This window comes from Lepisma saccharinum, chromosome 21 (assembly GCF_977018435.1).
Source record: "Lepisma saccharinum chromosome 21, izLepSacc3.1, whole genome shotgun sequence".
Classification (NCBI taxonomy): domain Eukaryota; kingdom Metazoa; phylum Arthropoda; class Insecta; order Zygentoma; family Lepismatidae; genus Lepisma; species Lepisma saccharinum.
The window spans coordinates 29,971,842-29,993,576 of record NC_139249.1 but is presented as its reverse complement, the minus strand read 5'-3'; the positions used below and the strand labels follow the sequence as shown (position 1 = coordinate 29,993,576).

The 21,735-nt window shown below is 41.8% G+C and overlaps 1 protein-coding gene across 1 annotated transcript in view; it reads left to right on the top strand.

Annotated features, from left to right (window-relative positions):
* The first annotated feature begins 8,193 nt into the window (after nt 1-8,193).
* Nucleotides 8,194-21,735, top strand: part of LOC146004128 (uncharacterized) — a 102,053-nt gene continuing 88,511 nt past the window's right edge. The window contains exons 1-4 of the mRNA XM_083142794.1: nt 8,194-8,386; nt 16,501-16,623; nt 17,341-17,452; nt 19,974-20,115. Coding sequence (XP_082998920.1) covers nt 8,233-8,386; nt 16,501-16,623; nt 17,341-17,452; nt 19,974-20,115 — 531 coding nt within the window. The 5' untranslated portion in view covers nt 8,194-8,232. The remainder of the gene's footprint in view (nt 8,387-16,500; nt 16,624-17,340; nt 17,453-19,973; nt 20,116-21,735) is intronic.

Below are 21,735 nucleotides of genomic sequence, written 5' to 3'. Positions count from 1 at the left end.
GGTCATCCGACGCCTACCATACGACACGGACCCAAAGCACATAGAGGAAGCACTCAGAGACGAGAATTTCCCGGTAATACAAGTAACCCAGATGTCAAAGAAAGACAACTCAAGCAACGAACGGGTAAAAATGCCACTGTTCCTCGCCGCATTCCAACGGTCTCCAATAACCAAGGAGATGTACGACGTCACACGCCTTCTGCATATGCCTGTCAAGATAGAGACGTACCAAGCAAGGGATGCCATGCAGTGCTACAACTGCCAGAGAATAGGCCATGGTCAGCATACTTGCAATGCGACACCAAGATGTGTCAAATGCGCAGACAATCACCATACTAGGGAATGTCCAAAAACAGATCGATCTACACCGGCCAAATGTGCAAACTGCAGCCAGCCACATCCAGCCAACTTTAGAGGATGCAAAGCCTTCCAACAATACAAACAAACAAAGGCGAACTACAAACCTCCAAAACCCACGACAGAACCAGCAGCCCCTGATCACAACCAACCAGTAAAGAAATTGCCGCCAGTTCCGGCATGGCCAGTCATGAAAAACAAAACAAAAGAAACCCAACCCGATGTACCCCAGCCAACCACATCAGCGGAGAGCACCACACAAGCTGAACAAAATACTGTAGCTTCCACACCGGCAACGACGTCTACAAAAGGAACCCTCGGCGATGACATAAAGAAAATATTAACTCTCATCAATGGCCTGGATATCCAAAAAATTCTCCAGCACATCAAAACCGGATTCGAAAAACTCCGATCAGCAGACGACACTCCGACCAAAATCACGGTGTGCATTGAAACAGTCATCGCCATGTTCAACGATGGGTGCTTCTAAGAAAACCCAAGTACACCGGCAGATGACTCTCCTCTACTGGAATGCGGATGGAGTTTTCAACCAAAGACTGCAACTATTACACTATCTACACCAGCAAAAGATAGACGTCGCTCTAATAAACGAGACCCACCTGAAACCCAAGAACAGATTCACCCTACGAAACTACATCATACACAGACAAGACAGACCTACCCCAAAAGGCGGCCTAATGATAGCAATAAAGAGAGATTTTCCCACAGAGACAATCACCATCCCACAACTGCAGACAATTGAAGCCTTGGCCATCAAAATCATCACACCAACTGAACCGCTGGTCCTCGTTGCAGCATACAAAAGACCGGAAACGAGGGTAGAGCTTCAAGACCTTCAAACACTACAGTCATTAGGCACCAGAGTACTGATAGCTGGAGATTTGAACTCCAAACATCCAGAGTGGAATTCTAGGGTCACCAATCGAAACGGAGTACAGCTGTTCAACCACATACCATTTATAAACCTTGCGGTAACAGCACCAAAGGATCCGACACACTACCCCAAAAATGGAGCTAGGCCGGATGTCTTAGACATCACACTACACAAAGGAATCAACTTTACCGTAGCGCCGTATGTCGTCGCCGATCTCGACTCGGACCATGAGCCGGTTATATGTGTTGTCGCCCATAGAATACTGACGCATCTCACGACCGCACCAACACGACCGCTGACAAATTGGCAGCAGTACAAAACAACTCTTCACGAAGCAATCCAGCTGCCTCTCCACGTTGCAACCCCGGAAGATATCGACACGGCCGTTGAGGAAATTGGTGCCAAGATCACTTCAGCAATTCGAAATAGTACCACCAAACAAAACCGTCAAGAGCAACCAAACACAACGGACCTCAAGCTACACATCCTGTTGCACCTAAAGCGATGGATCAGACGCAAATATCAACAGACACGACATCCACAATACAGGCAGCTCCTCCAGAACTTGAAACGTCGAGTGAGAGGACACCTTCAAAGATCAAGGGAACACCTTTGGGACGAAAAACTGAAGAGCTCCGACAAGCCAAACAATGAATTCTGGAAGCTCGCAAGAAATTTCCGCGGACACACCGCCAGCTCAACGACGCCAGTCCTCCACGACCCACAGGGCAATCTTCTATTTCAACCACAAGAACAAGTTGACGCTATCGCTAACAACCTTGAAGAACAGTTTTCTCCCAATACAGAACCATGCGACGAGGAACAAATAGCAACGGTGGACAACTTCCTGGACACATTCAGAGAGCAGCCGCATGCAGACATACCACACCTAATTACTCCCCGAGCGATTCACACAGTCATACGACGGCTGCCAAACAATAAAGCGCCAGGCCCGGACAAAATACCGACAGAAGCCTTGAAGCAAGCCCCAAGGAAACTCCTGATTGTCCTAACCCAAATATATAACGCCATTCTTCTCACTGGCTACTACCCGAGAGCTTGGAAAACCGCGAGAGTATGTTCAATCCTGAAGAAGGGGAAAAGCCCGCTACACCCACAGAACTATCGGCCAATAAGCTTACTGTCTCACGTCAGCAAGGTCTTCGAGCGCCTCCTCCTGTACCGATTACAAGACCACGTACAACACTTTGATCTACTCCCAGACCACCAATTTGGTTTCAGGCAACACCAAGCACGACCACCCAGCTGGTGAGGGTGGTCGATCATCTCTCGGTACGCTTCAACTGGAAACACCACATACTAGCCATATTCCTCGACATACAGAAGGCCTTCGACAAGGTTTGGCTCGAAGGACTCATATACAAGCTACACAGACTTGGAATACCTGACTGTTACGTACGCTTGCTGGACAGCTACCTCCATCAACGCACCTTCTTCGCAGTGTTTCAAGGAGCCATCTCCACCATTCGAACAACCACGGCTGGAGTACCCCAAGGATCCTCCCTCTCCCCGCTGCTGTACGCCCTGTTTACAGCGGATGTACCAACAGCCTTTGGTTGCCTCCCAGCCACTTTCGCAGACGACACCGCATACTTTGCGGCAGCCAAGGATATTCGTGTTTCCTACATCAGAATGCAAGAACAACTGCAACAATACGATCACTGGGCAAAACAATGGAGAGTGCGAGTGAATCCCGACAAGAGCACCGCCATCGTGTTCTCTCGTAGACGCCGTCCGCGCGAAAACCATCTCAGACTACAAGGACAACCTGTTCCCCACAAACAAACCACAACATATCTCGGCATGCTACTAGACAGAGGGCTCTATCTCAGAGACCACGTAGCCAAAATCGTCAACCAAGGAAACAAACGCGTGGGAGCACTTTACCCGATGCTACGATCGCCAGGACTGCGGCTGGAAACCAGACTTCAACTGTACAAGGCAATCATCCGACCAGCTCTGCTCTACGCCTGCCCTGCCTGGCAACACCTACCCAAGACGACCCTCCGCAGACTCCAAGTCATACAGAACAGGGTCCTACGTATCATCAGCGGACACGGACGGTATACAACAAACGTCCAACTCCACGAAGACCTCGACATTTCACCCTTAGATGACGTGATCCAGCGGACAACCGCCACGTTCTGGGCCAAACTCCAGGAAAACCCAAATCCAACGGCACGAGCCATTGGTACCGCCAACCCACACAGAAACGCTCATCGTCTACCAAGACCCTGAGCCGACCAGCCACGACAAGTGAAAAGTGACCACAGCCTAACCGCCACTGCCACCCTCACTTTCCCACCCCAAGCGACAGCTGCAGGAGTGGAATTCAACACCGAAAACATCGCACGCCATTTCAAAAACAATTCAAAGAGGAGGCAAGGTGTCCACAGACGCTGGTACTCCACATCATATTGCGCAAAGCAAGCCAAGACTCGTAACTGGTAACTGGTAACTGGTACTGGAAAAGAGCTCGAACACTGCATTGTGGGTCCATATCTGGCTCTAAAAGAGTACAGTTCACAACACTGGAACGGAAGTGACGTACTCGCAAATAAAAAAAACACTAGCCAATGAAATGCACGGAAAGTACAGATAACTGCAACACGAATTTTGAATGATTGTGTTTGTATGATGGTCTGTGGTGCGTGCCTCACAGTGACTTGAATGTTGCAGGTTTATTTTCTCTGCTTATGATATATTAAAGCATTCTGCGGATCTTTGGTACCGTAGTATTGAGGTTAAGTTCAACAGAATGTTGGTGCTGTAGTCAGGTAAGCAAGCTATTTCGAATTATTAATTCCTATTATTTGTTATGTATTTTTCATTGACTTTAAATGGATTTACTTACACATGGTTTGCCTTGTTTTGAGGAATATGAAAGTCAGTTTTGTTGGATGAGGTAGTGCTTAAATGCTTGTAAAGCAAGAAATGTTTCATTGTGAATGTGGTTTCGTTGTAATAAAGCTAATATGGGATCAGCGTAACAGTTTCTGTTCAAGTCTAAGTAGGCTCTTTCGATTTTACGCCATATTTTATTCTCATGAAGATTGATCGAATTACCTTTTGGAGTGATTATAATTTCTGTTATGCTGCTTTCCCTACGTTAAAAAAATATTTGTTCAAAAGTGCTGTTCTGGTCAATACCAAGGCTTGTACCAGATTTGAACTCTACAATTATTTTTATACTGGGTTTCGATTACTTCAAAATCTATGTTCGTAATTGTAATTGATGTAGTCATTTTAATTTTTGGTCGCGACTATTGTCACCAGGTGGTGAGAATAGTATGTAGGGTTATTTTCACCAGGTGCTGAGAAAAGTATGTGGGCGCTCTATTCACCAGCAAAAGTAATTACCTGAATCATGACATAACATAGTCTTTTATCTTATTATATTCATTGGCAGTGTTGTTGAAGTTACTGCTAACAAGTTATTTTAAATTAAAAATTGGTGTCGCCAGGTCGTGAGAATAACAGAAAGTGCTGAAGACCAGAAATTACATGATTAAGTGTTGGGAAGTATTTACAGAAGTAATTTTAATGCTAACAGCCCTAAGCATTACCTACCTAACAATGAAAGTATTTAGGAATGTAATACCCCTTTATTTATTTATTAGTATTAAACACAATAGGCGAATGCCCAATTACAGTGTTCTACATTTCTTGCTTTGAGTTTGTAAATTTACAGTTTGATAAGAAATATTGGTACTAATTTACTATACCAGAGACACCTATCAATGATTTTTTTTTGCAATTTTTTACATTGCTAACAGACTCTTCTGCATTGCGGAACATTTCTTTAGGTGAAATAATGAATTTATAACGAAAATAATGTCTATTTCTGACATTAACGAGTACTTACTGTTGTTCCTTATTTCCCACAAACCATCCACAGGTAGCCCCAAAAATCATTGACGTTAGCCCAAAAATTCACGATAGCCCATGAACCATCACGGGGACGAGGTATGCCTACTAGGTTAGGTTAGGCCTGTTAGGTTAGGTTCCATTAGCACTCCTTTCGTTCAATTTAGCATATATGGACAACATCGTGGCGGCAGCAGCAATAGCGCATCGGAAATGGATTTTCGTAGAAAACCACATGCATTCGCATTAAAATAGATCAAAACTACATTCCCGAACATCAACAATGCTACAGAAAATGATTTGTGTAAGTACTTTCTCCTGTAAATTTGAAGAAATCCGTCTCTGGTATAGTAAAGTGTTACCGAAATATTATTGTGCAGAAATGTAAATAAACATAAAACATGTCAATGCTAAATTATATGTGTATACAACAGTTAACAAACAGAGTTATAATATTACATGTTAATTGAAGAGAGTGGAATAAAATATCTAACTATTATCTACAAAAATAGCCTACATGGATACAATATTTCAATTAAGTACAATGCACAACGTATTTATCTTTACACTCAGTATTTCAGATCGTTACTACCATGTACAAAATTACATAAAATATGGAAGTTATTTACCTTGAAGAAATTCATTAATTATGTGTGTAATAAAGGACCTGTAAATAATTGACACACTAGAAAATATGTACATATATGTAATTGAGTATAAACTACGAAAGGGTACTTGTTTACTATCCTTCGGACACATTTATTTATTTTTACAGAAGAAACTACTTACCGTAATAAGTTCTTGTAACATTGTCGAACATCGGGAAGGTGTTTTGTGTGATGTGGGAATGTTTCATAGCTGAAATTCATGTTATTCGTTGTAAATTAATTCTCAGACGGAGAATAGCGTTTGGCGCGTACATCATCACGTGTCGTGACTTGCCGTGATTGTGTTTTGTTCATGTTCATTGGGTATCCAGTGTTTCGAACTGTCTGCGTTAGAAGGATGACGTGTCCTGGATGCGTGGTGAAGTTTGTACCAGGTGTGGAGGATCCAGTGGATTTTCTAATTGAACACGGGGTCGTGAAGAAAGGAAACCATTGGCGCTAGCCCCACGAACCATTGGCACGTGGATAGGTTAGTTCTGTTAGGTTAGGAAACAGTTAAAATTTGGTGTCGTGTTAGTATCAAGATCTAGGAATTGGAAATAATTGCGAACCATTGGCACGTGGTTAGGTTAGGAAACAGTTAAAATTTGGTGTCGTGTTAGTATCAGGATCTCGAAATTGGAAGACGTACTGGTAATGTGAAAAATTGCAATTAATTTCATCAAAACAACGTTGATACACCTTCAGGAATGTTCCGCGAAGCAGATACGTAAGTACGAATGTCAAAAATTGACGAAACGAAAAGATTAGAGGTGTCGGAAGGATAGTAAATTTTTACCGTACACTTCGTAATTTTGAATACACACACTTTTTTTATGAATATGCCATAAACAACTCCATAAATTGTCTGTAATGAATAGAATACGTAAACATTTATAGTTCCATAAATACCCACAGAAACCTTAGACACACATCGAAAAGTTTTCAAAGCTACTCCATGTGTCTTTTATCCATGTTTTCTTTACTTTGTACAAATACTTTTTTACACCTTAGTAACTTTTTCTGCAAGCTGAATGTTTGGAGAGAATGGTAACAGTATGGTATAGTGAAAACACATTTCACTCGTTTATTTCCTAATTATTTACATTTGTTCTTACCTGTTATGCATAGCGGAAAATTTTTGATCGTGGGATTTTGCTTTTTTCGCTGAAAAAAAGCGTAATTTTTCACATTACAAGTATTTATTGTTCGTTGCTAATTCACTTTCGTTACACACAATATGGCGGGCAAATCTTGACTCACATTGTCCATAGTCAGCTGATATGCAGTGTTTCCAAACTTACTAACCGAAAAATGCCGCATAAACTATTCACAGAAGGTTTTTAAGTGAAAATTGATCCACACACCATTCACGGAAGGTTAGGTTAGGCAAACATAGAAAATTAAATTGGAAAAAAAACTGTTCACTCGTCATCTTGTAAAACTACCCCGTGGTTGCTACACTAACACTTATTAACCAAAAAATGCCGCACAAACTATTCACATAAGGTTTTTAAGTGAAAATTTATCCACAAATCATTCACGGAATGTTTGAAATTCAAATTATATTTGTGATGTGGTATAATTAACTTGAGAAGCATGCATATTTTTTTTTTTTTTTTGTGGAAAAGAAGGTAACAGTTTGAACTAGTCAAAACGAATTTCTTCATTTTGAAATATTATTATTACACATGCTTGTCAAGAAAGTTAATTTTGCCACATCACAAATATAATGTGAATTTCAAACATTTAATATATCAAATGATCCAGAACGCGCCGTATTGTGTGTCGCAAGCTAAAAAAAGGAACAACAATAATTGCTCGTAACATGAAAAAATTGAAGTTATCTTAGTCACAAATTCATAATTATACCTTATAGAATGTTCCGCAATGCACTATACGTAAGTAGCAATGTTAAAAAGGATGAAATGAATGAGTTGTAGGTGTTTTGACTAGATGAAACTAGCAATGAAAAGAGAACTGAATATATATATTGTATGTAGGAGTTTCTTTCAGGAGGGATGTCCCATTCCCATGTTGGAGCTTGGGAATAATGCCGACCCTGTTTTAACAACAATGATTTTGTAGCTAGCGTTTAGTCCCAAAACAGACCACATTTTTGTTTGGTTTGCTACACCTACCGTCCCTTTAATTGCCTGGATGTAAAGGGTTTAACAGAACACCTCATGCAGTCAGTTCGCTCCACATTTTTTAAAATTTCATTATACAGGGTGGAAGATGGCAGAAATTTGAACAGTATAATCCTAATCTTTGCAATTAGCCAAAAGGGACAGAAAGGCAAAATAAAAATCAATCAATGAATGAGTTTCTTGGTTTTACATGTGTAGTTCTATTTCTTAGTGCTATTTTAGAAAAGTTCTTAGTTTTCCTCTTCTTTTTTAGGTAGCTTTGGAAAAACTAAAGGAAGTGTGTGCAGTAAACAAAATGTCCAACAAAATAAAGGTTGCCATACGGGTTCGCTCCCTAATATCAAGGGAGGAACATGAGAACAGTGCCATCCACTGGAAGGTAGATGAGGACACCATCTACCAGATAGATCCTGAAACTTCACGGCAAATGGGAAATACTTATAAGTTTGGTAAGAAGTTAACACAAATACTGATTAAGGTGAAATCCTTTGGTGTATATATATATATACAGGTAATGGACAAAATAATATGAACACCAATGCAATTGCAGAAAAACTTGTATTAGTAGGGGTTGGGCCCCCCTTGCCTGAATGACAGCTTGTATCCTACGTGGGATAGACAAATAAAGGTCCTGTACAGTGTGAACTGGAATACGTAACCACTCCTCGCACAAAACAGTCTCAAGTTCCGAAAGTGTCATAGGAGGTGGAAACCGGTTACGCACTTTGGCCTCCAAATACCCCACAAAGGCTCAATGATGTTAAGATCGGGGGACTGTGGACACCAGATGAGATGTTCTACCTCATCACTGTGCTCATCAAACCATGCATCAACGCACCTAGCAGTGTGAATAGGGGCGATATCATCTTGGAAGATGGGGCATGCATCGGGAAACAAAGTCTGAACCATGGGATGCAGGTGGTCACCCAGGATGTTGCAGTACTTCTCTGCGTTGATTCTCCCACGAAGGACAAGTGGGCCAACACGATTCCAAGATATAGCCCCCCAAACCATCACAGACCCCTCACCATGTTTCACGGTAGGCACTATGCAGTCAATATCAAATGCTTCAGCAGGAGTTCTCCACACATAAACACGTCCTGTGGTCTGAAATAATGTGAAAGACGATTCGTCTGACAATATCACATGTTCCCATTGCTGCTGTGTCCAATTCTTGTGCTCTTGGCACCACCTTCTTCGTGTCACTGCATTACGTGGAGTCACCAACGGTTTGGGGATGGCAACTCTGCCATGAATGTTCACAGAATGCAGCTCCCTTTGAATGGTTTTCGTTGATACAGGGTCCTGGAGGTGATTGTTCATCTCTGCGGTTATCTGGGACAGTGTTGTCTTGTGCTTTCGAGTCACTATTCACTTCAACACACGTCGATCCCTGTTGGATAGCTTTGTTTTTCGCCCACTATTCTCCTTTGCAGACGTTGTCTTTCCATGTTGTCTGTAGGCTGTCAGAACAGTTGACACTGTGCTCCGTGCTACACCAACAAGTGTAGCTGTTTTTGTCACAGATGCTCCAGCCAGGCGGGCTCCTATGATCATGCCTCTTTTGAAGTCTGAAAGGTCGGACATACCTGCATTTGACGGATAGCTGACTGCTCGCATGCAACTCTCACACCAGCTTCTGATAGACTGATATGTTTGCTTTCATCGCCACTAGATGGTTGAAATCTCTGCTGAGTGTTGTTCCTTTTCCACGACGGCGTATATAGGCCTTTGCAAACCAAGGTGTTCATATTATTTTGTCCATTACCTGTATATCAAAGGAGGTAAAAGGAAACACTCACCGGACAGTAGAAAAATTCAAAATTTTCACTAATTTCATAGCATCATCGGTGTGAGGAGAAATAGACGAAACCGGTTATGGCTATGAAATTAGCGAATATATATATATATAATGGATAAAAGCAAGGAGGGCCAAAAGGGCAAAGTAAAAATCAAAGAAGGTAAAAGGAAACACTCACCGGACAGTAGAAAAATTCAAAATTTTCGCTAATTTATATATATATATATATATGTATATATATATATAAATATATATAATGGATAAAAGCAAGGAGGGCCAAAAGGGCTAAGTAAAAATCAAAGAAGGTAAAAGGAAACACTCACCGGACAGTAGAAAAATTCAAAATTTTCGCTAATTTCATAGCATCATCGGTGTGAGGAGAAATAGACGGAACCGGAAGTTGGGGCCCTGCAGAGTTGCCAGGTCCCCTTCGAAGAAGATGCGGTGCATAGAACGAGAAAAAACACAGTTTCGTCACCAGGCTCGTCGTAAACTGTGAGTGTGTAGGATGACTTGGGAGGGGGGCGGGAGGGTGGGTGAGGGTTGGGCATTAAGGCTCGTCGTAAACTGTGTGTGTAGGATGAGTTGGGAGGGTGGGTGAGGGTTGGGCATTACTGGGTGGCCTTGTTCAGGCCAGGTGGAGTGGTTGCACTCATGGCCGATATATAGGCCCTCTCCCATCTTTTGCGAACAGAGGTGTTGGCTGGTTGGGGTAGGAGATGGATGATCGCTACCCGGAAGCAGTCGTTGAAACTGATGTTGTGGTGGTTGGTGTGGACGGCGACAGTGAAGTCCAGGTTGTGGGTGGAGGAGCGGTGGTTATTGATGCGGAGGTTGAGGGCCGTTGATGTTTCCCCCAGGTAAAAATCACCACAGATGTTGCAGGTGAGGATGTAGATAAGGTTTGAGGCATGGCAGGTCTCTTTGGGATGGAGGGTAAATTTGCCAGTGGCCGTGTGCACCTGGAGGGTGTGAGAAGTGATGAGGATGGGGCAGGTCTTGCACCTGGGGCGGTTGCATTTATGGGCAGGGGGGTGTTGGATGTGTGGTGAAGGAGTGTTGTGGACCAGGGTGTTTTGGAGGTCGGGGGGCGTTTGAAAACTACTCTGGGTTTGTCGGGAAATATGTTTTTTGTTTCGGGATCACTGTGGAGAATTGGGAGAAGAGAGTGCAGTGTGTGCCTGATTTTGCTGAGGTGGGGATGGTATTGGGTGATGAGTGCAGGTGGGTTGGTGGCAGCAGGTTTCTTGGTGGTGATGGTATGTGAGGCAGCTCGCGATATTTGCTTGGCGACCAGGATGGAGGAATATCCACGGTTAACCAGGGCCTGGTGTAGGCGGAGGTTATAATTCTGGCGGGAGGTGGGTGAAGTGTTCAGGCGCTGTCCCCTGAGGGCCAGAGAGAATGGAATGGCTTTTTTGGTGTGGAACGGGTGGGAGCTGCAATACCTACACTTCTCCAGCTACCACATGCAATACCTACACTTCTCCAGCCACCACATGCAATACCTACACTTCTCCAGCTCCCACTCGTTCCACACCAAAAAAGCCATTCCATTCTCTCTGGCCCTCAGGGGACAGTGCCTGAACACTTCACCCACCTCCCGCCAGAATTATAACCTCCGCCTACACCAGGCCCTGGTTAACCGTGGATATCCCTCCATCCTGGTCACCAAGCAAATATCGCGAGCTGCCTCACATACCACCACCACCAAGAAACCTGCTGCCACCAACCCACCTGCACTCATCACCCAATACCATCCCCACCTCAACAAAATCAGGCACACACTGCACTCTCTTCTCCCAATTCTCCACAGTGATCCCGAAACCAAAAACATATTTCCCGACAAACCCAGAGTAGTTTTCAAATGCCCCCCAACCTACAAAACATCCTGGTCCACAACACTCCTTCACCACACATCCAGCACCCCCCTGCCCATAAATGCAACCGCCCCAGGTGCAAGACCTGCCCCATCCTCATCACTTCTCACACCCTCCAGGTGCACACGGCCACTGGCAAATTTACCCTCCATCCCAAAGGTACCTGCCATGCCTCAAACCTTATCTACATCCTCACCTGCAACATCTGTGGTGATTTTTACCTGGGGGAAACATCAACGGCCCTCAACCTCCGCATCAATAACCACCGCTCCTCCACCCACAACCTGGACTTCACTGTCGCCGTCCACACCAACCACCACAACATCAGTTTCAACGACTGCTTCCGGGTAGCGATCATCCATCTCCTACCCCAACCAGCCAACACCTCTGTTCGCAAAAGATGGGAGAGGGCCTATATATCGGCCATGAGTGCAACCACTCCACCTGGCCTGAACAAGGCCACCCAGTAATGCCCAACCCTCACCCCCCCTCCCGCCCCCCCCCTCCCAAGTCATCCTACACACTCACAGTTTACGACGAGCCTGGTGACGAAACTGTGTTTTTTTTCGTTCTACGCACCGCATCTTCTTCGATGGGGACCTGGCAACTCTGCAGGGCCCCAACTTCCGGTTCCGTCTATTTCTCCTCACACCGATGATGCTATGAAATTAGCGAAAATTTTGAATTTTCCTACTGTCCGGTGAGTGTTTCCTTTTACCTTCTTTGATTTATATATATATATATATATATACACACACACACACACACACACACAAGGGTCGTTCAAGGTTGACCGGGACTTTTATTTCTGCAGAGGAAATAGGGTAGCAGAAGAAACACCAAACTATGTCAGTTTTTCAAAGTATTCTCCGTGCGCGCCGAGGCACCATTGCCATCGTTCTGGTAGTTCCTGAATTCCTTTGGCGTAGAAAGAACTTGGTTGTTGACGTAGCCACTGGAGGACATCGCTCCGCAGTGCTCCGTCTGTCGTGAATTTCTTCCCTCCCAGATGGTCTTTAAGGGGTGCAAACAAATGATAATCACTGGGTGCTAAATCCGGACTGTAGGGGGGAAGGGGCAGAACTTCCCAGCGCATGTCGGCCAGAGTTGTTGTTGTCACATTGGCCGTGTGAGGGCCACATTAAGAAGAATGACATTTCCAGACAACATCCCAGGTCTTTTCTTGCGAATGGACTTTCGTACAGCACCACTCAACAATGTGGAGTAATACTGGGCATTAATCGTGCTCCCTTTGTCCAGAAAATCCACATGGATAACGCCCTTCATGTCCCAGAAGACACTTGCCATGATCTTTCCAGCGGACGGCTGCATTTTGCTTTTCTTGGGGGGCGGGGAACCTTTATGCCGCCACTCCATGCTGCATCTTTTGGTCTCTGGGGTTGAATTGTGCAACCATGTTTCATCACACGTGATGATGGATTGCAACAATTCATCACCTTCTGCTCGAAACCGATTCAGAAGCTGTTCACAGACCGTCCTGCGTGTCCACTTCTGATCGAATGTCAGCTGGTGGGGAACCCACCTTGCACAGATCTTGCGGAAGCGTAAGTGGTCGTGAATGATTGTCTCAACACTCCCGACACTGATATTCACCTCGGCAGCAATATCCCGCACTGTTACTCGCCGGTTCTCAAGAATCATTTGCTCAACACGTGCGATATTCACTGGTGTGACTGCAGTCGGGCGAATGTGTCCATGCGCTTCATTTGTCACCAGCTCCCGTCCCTCGCGAAACTGCTCACACCATTCGTGCACTCTTGTCCGCGACATCGTTTGTTCACGATACTGTGCTTGCAATCGTCTGAAAATCTCAGCTGGTTTCACTTTCTCCTTCACAAGAAATTTGATTACACACCGTTGCTCCACAGCCAGACACACTGCTTGCCGCCATGTTCGCTGCAACTGCTGCACTTGCACGAAATACGTCATGCCGGGCGCTAGTTACTCGCGAAGGAATACATTACGTCACCCGCACGTTTCATTATGATCCGGCTATTCATCGATTTTTTACGTACAAAAATCCTGGTCAACCTTGAACGACCCTTGTATATAAACAAACAAGGTGACAGGCAAGGGTATCTGCAAGGAAGGACCAAAATGTAAGTACTCTTGGATGTTAATGATCTGAAAATTGTCAAACATTACCTTAATATTTTAAAATGGCTGATGAATTTATAAAGTTCGTTCAACTGTTAAAATGTAAGCTTTAATGTGGCCATTCATCCACTGTACTTCCTCTAGAATTATGTTGAATTTTTTCAACCTTCATATTTCAATGTTTTAAGTTTCCAGCATGTGTAAACATAAATAACTGAATCCCAGAGAATGGCCTGCAGAAATAAAAACCTGTTATCTCTGAGTACTTTTGCTGCTTTTTATTAGTAACAACCATTTGAATGCACACTAAAATGGCAAAAGAACACATCACTTTGAAATGCAATACTCCTAACTTAACAACTTAATATTGTAGCTGCTATTGTGGAATGTTGTGTTGTGTGCTATATTCAATTGTTCAAAGCCTTCAGCTGTTCGGCTTCATGGTAATATAACAGTATACTTTACTTCACAATAACATATTTCTGCACGCTGTAAACAACTGAAAACTTTCATAAACATGCAAGATACGAGGGCTATCCAGAAAGTAACTCAAGTTTTGGAATAAGAAGAAAAGTGAAAGAAGACATTTTTTATTATACATTTTGAAGCGACATTCTTGCACTACTTTTCAATATAGTCTCCGTACAAGTTTAGGTACTTATCATAGCGATGAACAAGCTTGCAAAGTCCATTGTCATAAAACGTTGGCGCCTGTGACTTCAACCATTTCTGAACACCAGCCTGAAGGTCTGCGTTGCTAGCCAGGTCTTCATGTGGGAAAACAAGTGGTAGTCATTGGGTGCAGGATCCGGGCTATATGGCGGATGGTCGAAAACCTCCCAATGAAAGGCCTGTAAAAGTTCCTGTAGGTGGGTGTTGTCATGAAAGACATAGTTAGTATACTTTGAAATTAAGTAGGATATGGAAAGGGGGGGGTGCTGTTTGCTTGCTTTCACCATTGGTGAGATATATTCTATGGTAATGTAATTAGGGAATGGATTTTTAGGTGCTAAGAAGGGATTTAGAACTTTCAGGTGTTGAAAGTAAATTAATAGGCATTCTTATTAATTAATAATAATTTTATGAAATAACTGGTTTTAGATGCAATTTGTGCTCAAAAGTTACTATTTTAGTGCAATGAATACTATTCTTTGATTATGAACAAAACATACAATTTGTCCAATGTCATATTTTGAAGCACTTGCCACCATATGCTTTTCAATGTTCTCCAAGCCGGACCCTGTGGCTGAGTTGTTAGCACATCACCCTGCAACGCCAGGGGTCCCGGGTTTGAATCCTGCTCGGGCCAGCATCACTCGTCCCCATCTTCGCAAATTAGCCATGAGGCACAAAAATTGAAGTAAAATAAAATAAATCAATCAATGTTCTCCATGGTGAAGTTCTTTCAGATCAGTCATCTGCAAGTGGGGGTGCTTGTACAGTCATGGACGCTTCTGGGCTGTAACAATGCCTTTAACTTTCAATGTGATCCTTACAACTTAGAAGTGGCCATAAAAAACCTTCTTTCTATGCCGCTGGAAGTTATTGGTGCAAACTTAATAAATGCAACTGCTCTCGATTCCCAAGTCGTCGACTTGTAACAAAGGTGTCGTAGGTTCGATATCCGTTGGAGACACATAGCGGTTCGGATCCAATTTTAAACTGTAGGTCAATTCCCGATTAGTCTATCTGTTCTTGATGTGTGCTCAAAAAACTCAATCCGTAAATAGGTTCACAGGGGTCTTCTCTCCTTGAATAGCTTCTATACTAGGGCAGTTGTAGTTTCCTGATGCAAACCCTCCACTTTCACCTAACTGTTGTCAGTGGGAGAAATAGAAAACTTGATTGGTCACTTGCATGGTTGACTTTCCTACTAGTTGCAGCAGGCACTCTAAACATCCAATCAGACGGAGGTACTCTTGGAATCTTCCCACGCTCTTACACTGTTGGGGCTTGCCTTTCATTGCCTGGGATGTAAAGGGTTTAACAGAAGACCTCATCCAGTCAGTTCGCTCCACAATTTTTTAAATTTATTGATGCAAGGTGGAAGACTGCAGAAATTTGCAGACGTTGACACCCCTTACTGTTGCATTGCTTCTTTTGCCTCTCTGATTCATTCGTCTCAAAGTTCAATGGTCTCGAAGTTCCACCTTTGTGGTGGAAATTGTCATTCTTAAGTTATTTTTAAAGTAAAGCGAATTGTTTAAAAGGTGTTTATCAAGTCAAAATAGGGCTTTTAAGCATTTATAGGTTCTGTAGAATTTCAGTAGATGGGTACTGTATACATGAAATAAAAAGATATCTAAATAGCATAACCTAGGACGTAGCAAAAATAGAAAAAAGGTATGAACTTAGAAATCAGTTCCCTAGAAATTGGCCAGAATGGTCTGAACATCAGTTATTTTGTTCAAACTGTAGTGAGGTTAAGGGGTTAGCTATGCGAGTGAAAACTGGTACCATTTTCACACTTCACTTGTGACATTTCAAATGCATGGTTGCCAGACCCCACAGTTTAATAGTACCCATTCTATCAGAAAATTATTTTTCCTTCAATTATTGTCACTAGGTGTTTTGTGGGTCTATTTCTGTTCCTATAAAAACAACAGTGCTGTTTTCAACAAGAAAATGTTTCGAATATTCTATCGTCAGCATTGTCACCAGTTTTGGAAGTTTTTGATAGGCATATTTATGCACAAAACCAGTTGTTGTTTTTTTTCCACAATTCTAACCTTGTGTGTCTGTTATGTTTATGTTTGTTTTTCAGATCATATATTCAACACACATATGACCACGAGAGATGTGTTTGATGTTGTTGTCAAGCCGATTGTAAATAATGCCGTTAAGGGCTTCAATGGTACAGTATTTGCATATGGCCAGACGTCGTCAGGTATGTAAAAAATAATGGGTGTCCCACGTACAACCGGCTTGCCTCTTCTGCATGGAAACATGCGTGGGCTGGTTTTACGTGGGATACCTAGTATAATGTGTAGTCTGTATTCAGTATTGTATTTTAATTAAGGATGAGTCAATGTACCTATACTTATGCTTCCTCTGATTCCCCTGATACTGATGCTTGAAAGTTTGACACTGCCCAACCGACCTGCGTAAAGTTCTAATAATTTTGTTTTCTTCTCAATTGGACTTCTCAGTTTCTGGCAACAAAGAGAAACAGACTCACTCTACATCACCATTATTCATGTGAGAATTTTTTATCAGTTCAGTTGCTATCATTACTGTTCACTTAATGGCTAATCACAGCAATTATGTTTTGGTGAATTTGGCTATTGCAGGGTTTGGCATTTCAAATGCAAAACTGTCTGTGGAATGGAAGAAACCACAAAGGTTCAGTCTCCGCATGGTTCCCGTATGTTGCCATTTACAACTTAGTTGTTGTTTATAAGTTTTTGAGTTTTTATTTTGTATGCAAATTGGCATCAGTCAGGTTTTTATTAAGCAGCTTTAACCTGAAGTTGAATTTTTTTTTTTTCATACCAAGAAATTGGATCTTTACTAATATGCTATTGGTTAACTTCTTGTTAAGAGATTTGAAATGTTTTTGCTCTGATTGCAACATGCATAACATTCTTTTAACTCCTTCCTACAGGCAAGACTTACACGATGATGGGGAATGCTGCTTGCCCAGGCATAATACCTATGGCAGTTAATCATATATTTTATGAAATCGAAAATGCACCTGATAGGGAATTCCTTCTACGGTAAGTAATGATTTATAACAAAGAAGACTGTATATTCAAGTTGGCATAATACAGCTTAAAAACAATTTGAAATTTAATATCTTGAGCATGGTCCATCCAATGAAAGAATGGGGCTACTTTCCTGCTCCGAATGTAGGAGTGGTCCAGGGGTGCATACAACATTGAAGTGGGGTTCAGAACCACTGTGCGTTCACTGGGTATTGGACCTGGGACCCTTTTGGGTAGTGTTGTCACTTGTTTCTTTTATCCTGAGCTGTAAACAACCCCTCGACTGGATAACATGTGTCTGCAGTTGAACCAAGAAAGACAGGAAAACCAAAGGTATTCCATAAAGTCACCCATCCTCTGTTGCTAAACTGTTTTGGAGGAAACGGGGGTGTAAAGGTGACCAGGGGCATGGTGCTAATCACACCATCCCCACCTTCGGCCGTGATCAAGAAAGTGTGGGGCCCTAACTCTACACCTATACACCTTCATGGCATGGTTCAAAGCACAGGAGAGCACTATACTTTATTTTTCCATGGCCTACACCTGTTTGTGACAGTTTCAGATATTGGAGACTATTTTTGCTTGCATGACAAATACTGATGTCATATACCGTGCCTCGTGTAACAAATACTGACATTACGGCTCCCATGGGACAGTGTCATGATATATGCACATTCAGTCTCCTGCCCGGATGTAACCACCTTGCTCTGTGATGCAAATCACCCTGAAAGAAGGTGGAAAATCAATGAAAACATCTATGTATTTACCCCAGTGGTGAAGTGACATTTTTATGTAGTCATCACAAGACTTGCCCAACGTCAGGGTCAATCTTTCAGTCCGAGAAGGGGGAGGGGGCATTCCTACATTGATAATGATGATAACAGTGTTCGTACATGACGTGTGGAGTAGAGATGGCTAAATCTATTGAAAACAAAAAACGGAAAATTGTTAAACTTCTCTTTCCGAAATTCGGATTGCTTCCGAGATCCTGGGTAGTAGAATTTTTGAATAGAGATTTTTAGGTTTTCCGGAATCCTGACATTTTTGGCCATCCCTGGTGTGAAAATAAGATACGTTAGGGAAAATGTTCTCTTTGAGTAAGTATGTCTATCACGTCGAGAACAGAAATCTTGATCACTCTTGTCATTTGTAAGAATAGTAAACACAAAACAGCAGGAAGTACTTCGTGTTTTGTAAACTAAGAACATTTTTCCCCCCAAAAAATCTATATATGAACCGCAGGATCCAAAAAAATTAAAAGAATTACTATGAAGAAAATAGAATATATACAGAACTGCTTTTTTTTTTTTCAGTTCTTTCTAGCACTAACAGTGGGGAAATTTATGCTTGTGTTTACTTGTATTTTTTTCTATGCACCATTACTTTCATCACCTATTCTGTGTAAGTTGCGTTGCGATGCTCTTCAATGTTTTTTTTCTCTTAAAAAACAAGAGCGTTGCATGCTTTACAGTGCTGGACATTCTGAGAAGTTTCATCTTGATGTCACAGAAACCCTGCCATGTTTGTAAACAAGGAGGCTGGAAAAAAAAGGGTCTCTCATGACCAGACCTTCAAAAGTGGGGGAAAAGCTGTCGAAGGACCTTGGATTCGCAGACCTGCTGCGATGAGCTGGCCTGCCTTACACCATTGCACCCAAAGGAAACTCAGCGGGATGGTTGGGCACGGAGGGAGGGGGTGTAGAACTGGGCTCTCTTTTCGATGTGCTAAACTTAGCGAATCTCTTGCATATTTCTAGCTGTTTAATAATGTTACTTGACTAATTTCGCATGCTAATATTCTGATTTATTTTTTCTTCCCTAAAATATTTAAAAAGCAATATTTTTATTATTTTGCTTTTTCATCGCCGATCTCCCGATGACCAGACGCCTTACCTCTGATTTACCCATGGTTTCATTTAGCTTTGGAAGTTGTAACATGTGCCATATTTTTTGGGGGGGATAAAATTTTGGAAAATGTGCACATTATACACATGTAAGAACGTTACATTTTAATTTTTAAGCTTAACATTATTCAATAAATGGTATGGTATGGTATTTGGTATTTTCGTTTAAATATGAAATATGTAGAAATTTGCAAAAGAAGCAACAATTTGCATTATTTTACTGTGTTGCATGGAAAATGTGTTGAGAACAACCCAATGCACATGCATTGCATTTTTAACAAACTTCTTTTTACAACAATTAACATTTTTCGATGTTGTTGCATTTGCGAAAAATCAAGGTCCCAATCAATGTTTTCACTACCTACAAAAGTGACATGCTCTCTGATAGCTCAGAACTTTCATTGCTCGGAGAGTAGGTGTGAAGTATATTATTTTTTTCAATTTTTTTGTACAAATGAGGATGATGTTAGTTCTTGTGTGTGTATTTTTTGAGATTTCTAATACCACTATTTTAATGCATGTTCTGATGTGTTTTAACCAGAAACAGAATAAGATATACTGCAATATAAAAGTAATTTAATTAGTAACTTGAATCTAGTTTATTCTACATATTTTTTTCTGTTTTTGTAGTGTGTCCTATATGGAGATTTACAACGAACGGATAAGAGATCTTCTTGTGAAGCATTCAAAGGACCTAAAGTTGCAAGAGGTCGAGCAGGGTGTGGTTGCTGTGAAAGGTCTCACAGAAGGTGTCATAAGCTCACCGGAGGAGGTATGTGTGATTCTTGTTAAATATTATTGTAATTTAAGCGGAGGCTGGATGTTGAAAAGAATAACAATTTTGAGTGTCATTAGTTCCTTTCCTAACATTAATAAGGAGGGAGGCACTGGCAGCAATATCTAAGATTGTCTCTCTGCCCTATGTCTTCCATCTTCTCATTCTTGAACCCTTCTGTTCACAGAAAGTGGCGCACTAGTTTGAGCCGAAGTCCAGCTTCGGGTCGGGCAGAACAGCCTAAGTAAGTGTTCAGAAACCAGCAGTGTTGCTTACTATGAATCATTCTAACCACAAGCAGGGAATTTTGTGTCTCTCAGACTGAAAGAAAAGCTCTAACGGAAAGATTGCAGCGTAAATATTAACTGAACTGTCCACGTCTTGACTTTACAATTTGGACCAGGTTTTTTCCTTTCCCATCTGAAAATTACTCTTAACATGCGAGCATTCATCGCGTGGGTCACTTGTAAATATCTATGTAGGGAGAGGAGAGTGACACGTGAGCGACTGAACATAAAATACATCTGCTGATGTTCCTCACAACTTACTCATTTAATTTCAGTGGGAATTTCTTGAGAATATTAACGGTGTGTTTTATCACACAACAATTTTCAATTTTAGCACTTGTTGTAAATATAGAGGCTTAGCAGCAACTAAAACATCTCAAGTAGTCTCTAGTAAGTCACGTTCTCTGAAAGAGTAATACTTTCAATACATCTTTTCTTATTGGCACACAAACAATAACAAAGTTTGAGGCTGCAATTGGTGTGTGACGAGAATAAAATACATTATGTAGCACCCATTTGGTTAGAAAAAAATATTTTGGAGACACGTGGACTTGAACCTAGGATTTCAGCTTAAAGCTGGTCTTTAACCGACATGGCCATAAGCCACGGTGAAGAAACCAAGCTATTCGAGTAATTTATCCATAAGATTGCATATTTTCCTGTCCACCTCGAAACTTTTGATATCGCTTCTCGCTAATTACATTAATTTGAAAGTAATACGCTTCATCAGATAGGGTTCATATGCTGTACACATTGCTGACAAAATACAAGTGAAGCTTGTGCATGAAAATTAATGAAGATGTTAGGAAGTTGTGCTTTTGTGGAAGGTGAGTGTTTCCAACCGTAAATGATTACCGTTCTCTAATTTCCGTCAACATAGTGGATTCTGCTATGTGACGACTAATCTCATTAACTAATGGCACGTAAATTATATTATTTATACTATTTATTTCAAAATGAAGTCATTATTTTGGAATCTCGGAGGCATTCATTCATTCGGTAAGAATTTTACGAGAGTCACAATTCTATTTTTGTGCTCCATTATATTAAGTCTTCTCCTGGATTAGGATAACACTATTTCCGAAAGATTTTCTTTTTTTGCATCATTTTCAGCAATTATATCAGTACTATTTCAGTCTCGCTTATTCTAATGTCATTTTTTCTTTTCATTATTTAGTGTTGCTTTTCTTCCATTATTGGCTACTCGCAACGATGAAGAGAGAGACAGGCAAAATTCGAACTGGGGGGGGGGGGGGGGCTTACATTCTAACGCATTGTGATAACCACTTCGTCACGAATGTCAAAAATGCATTTTTTTAAATACATTTTT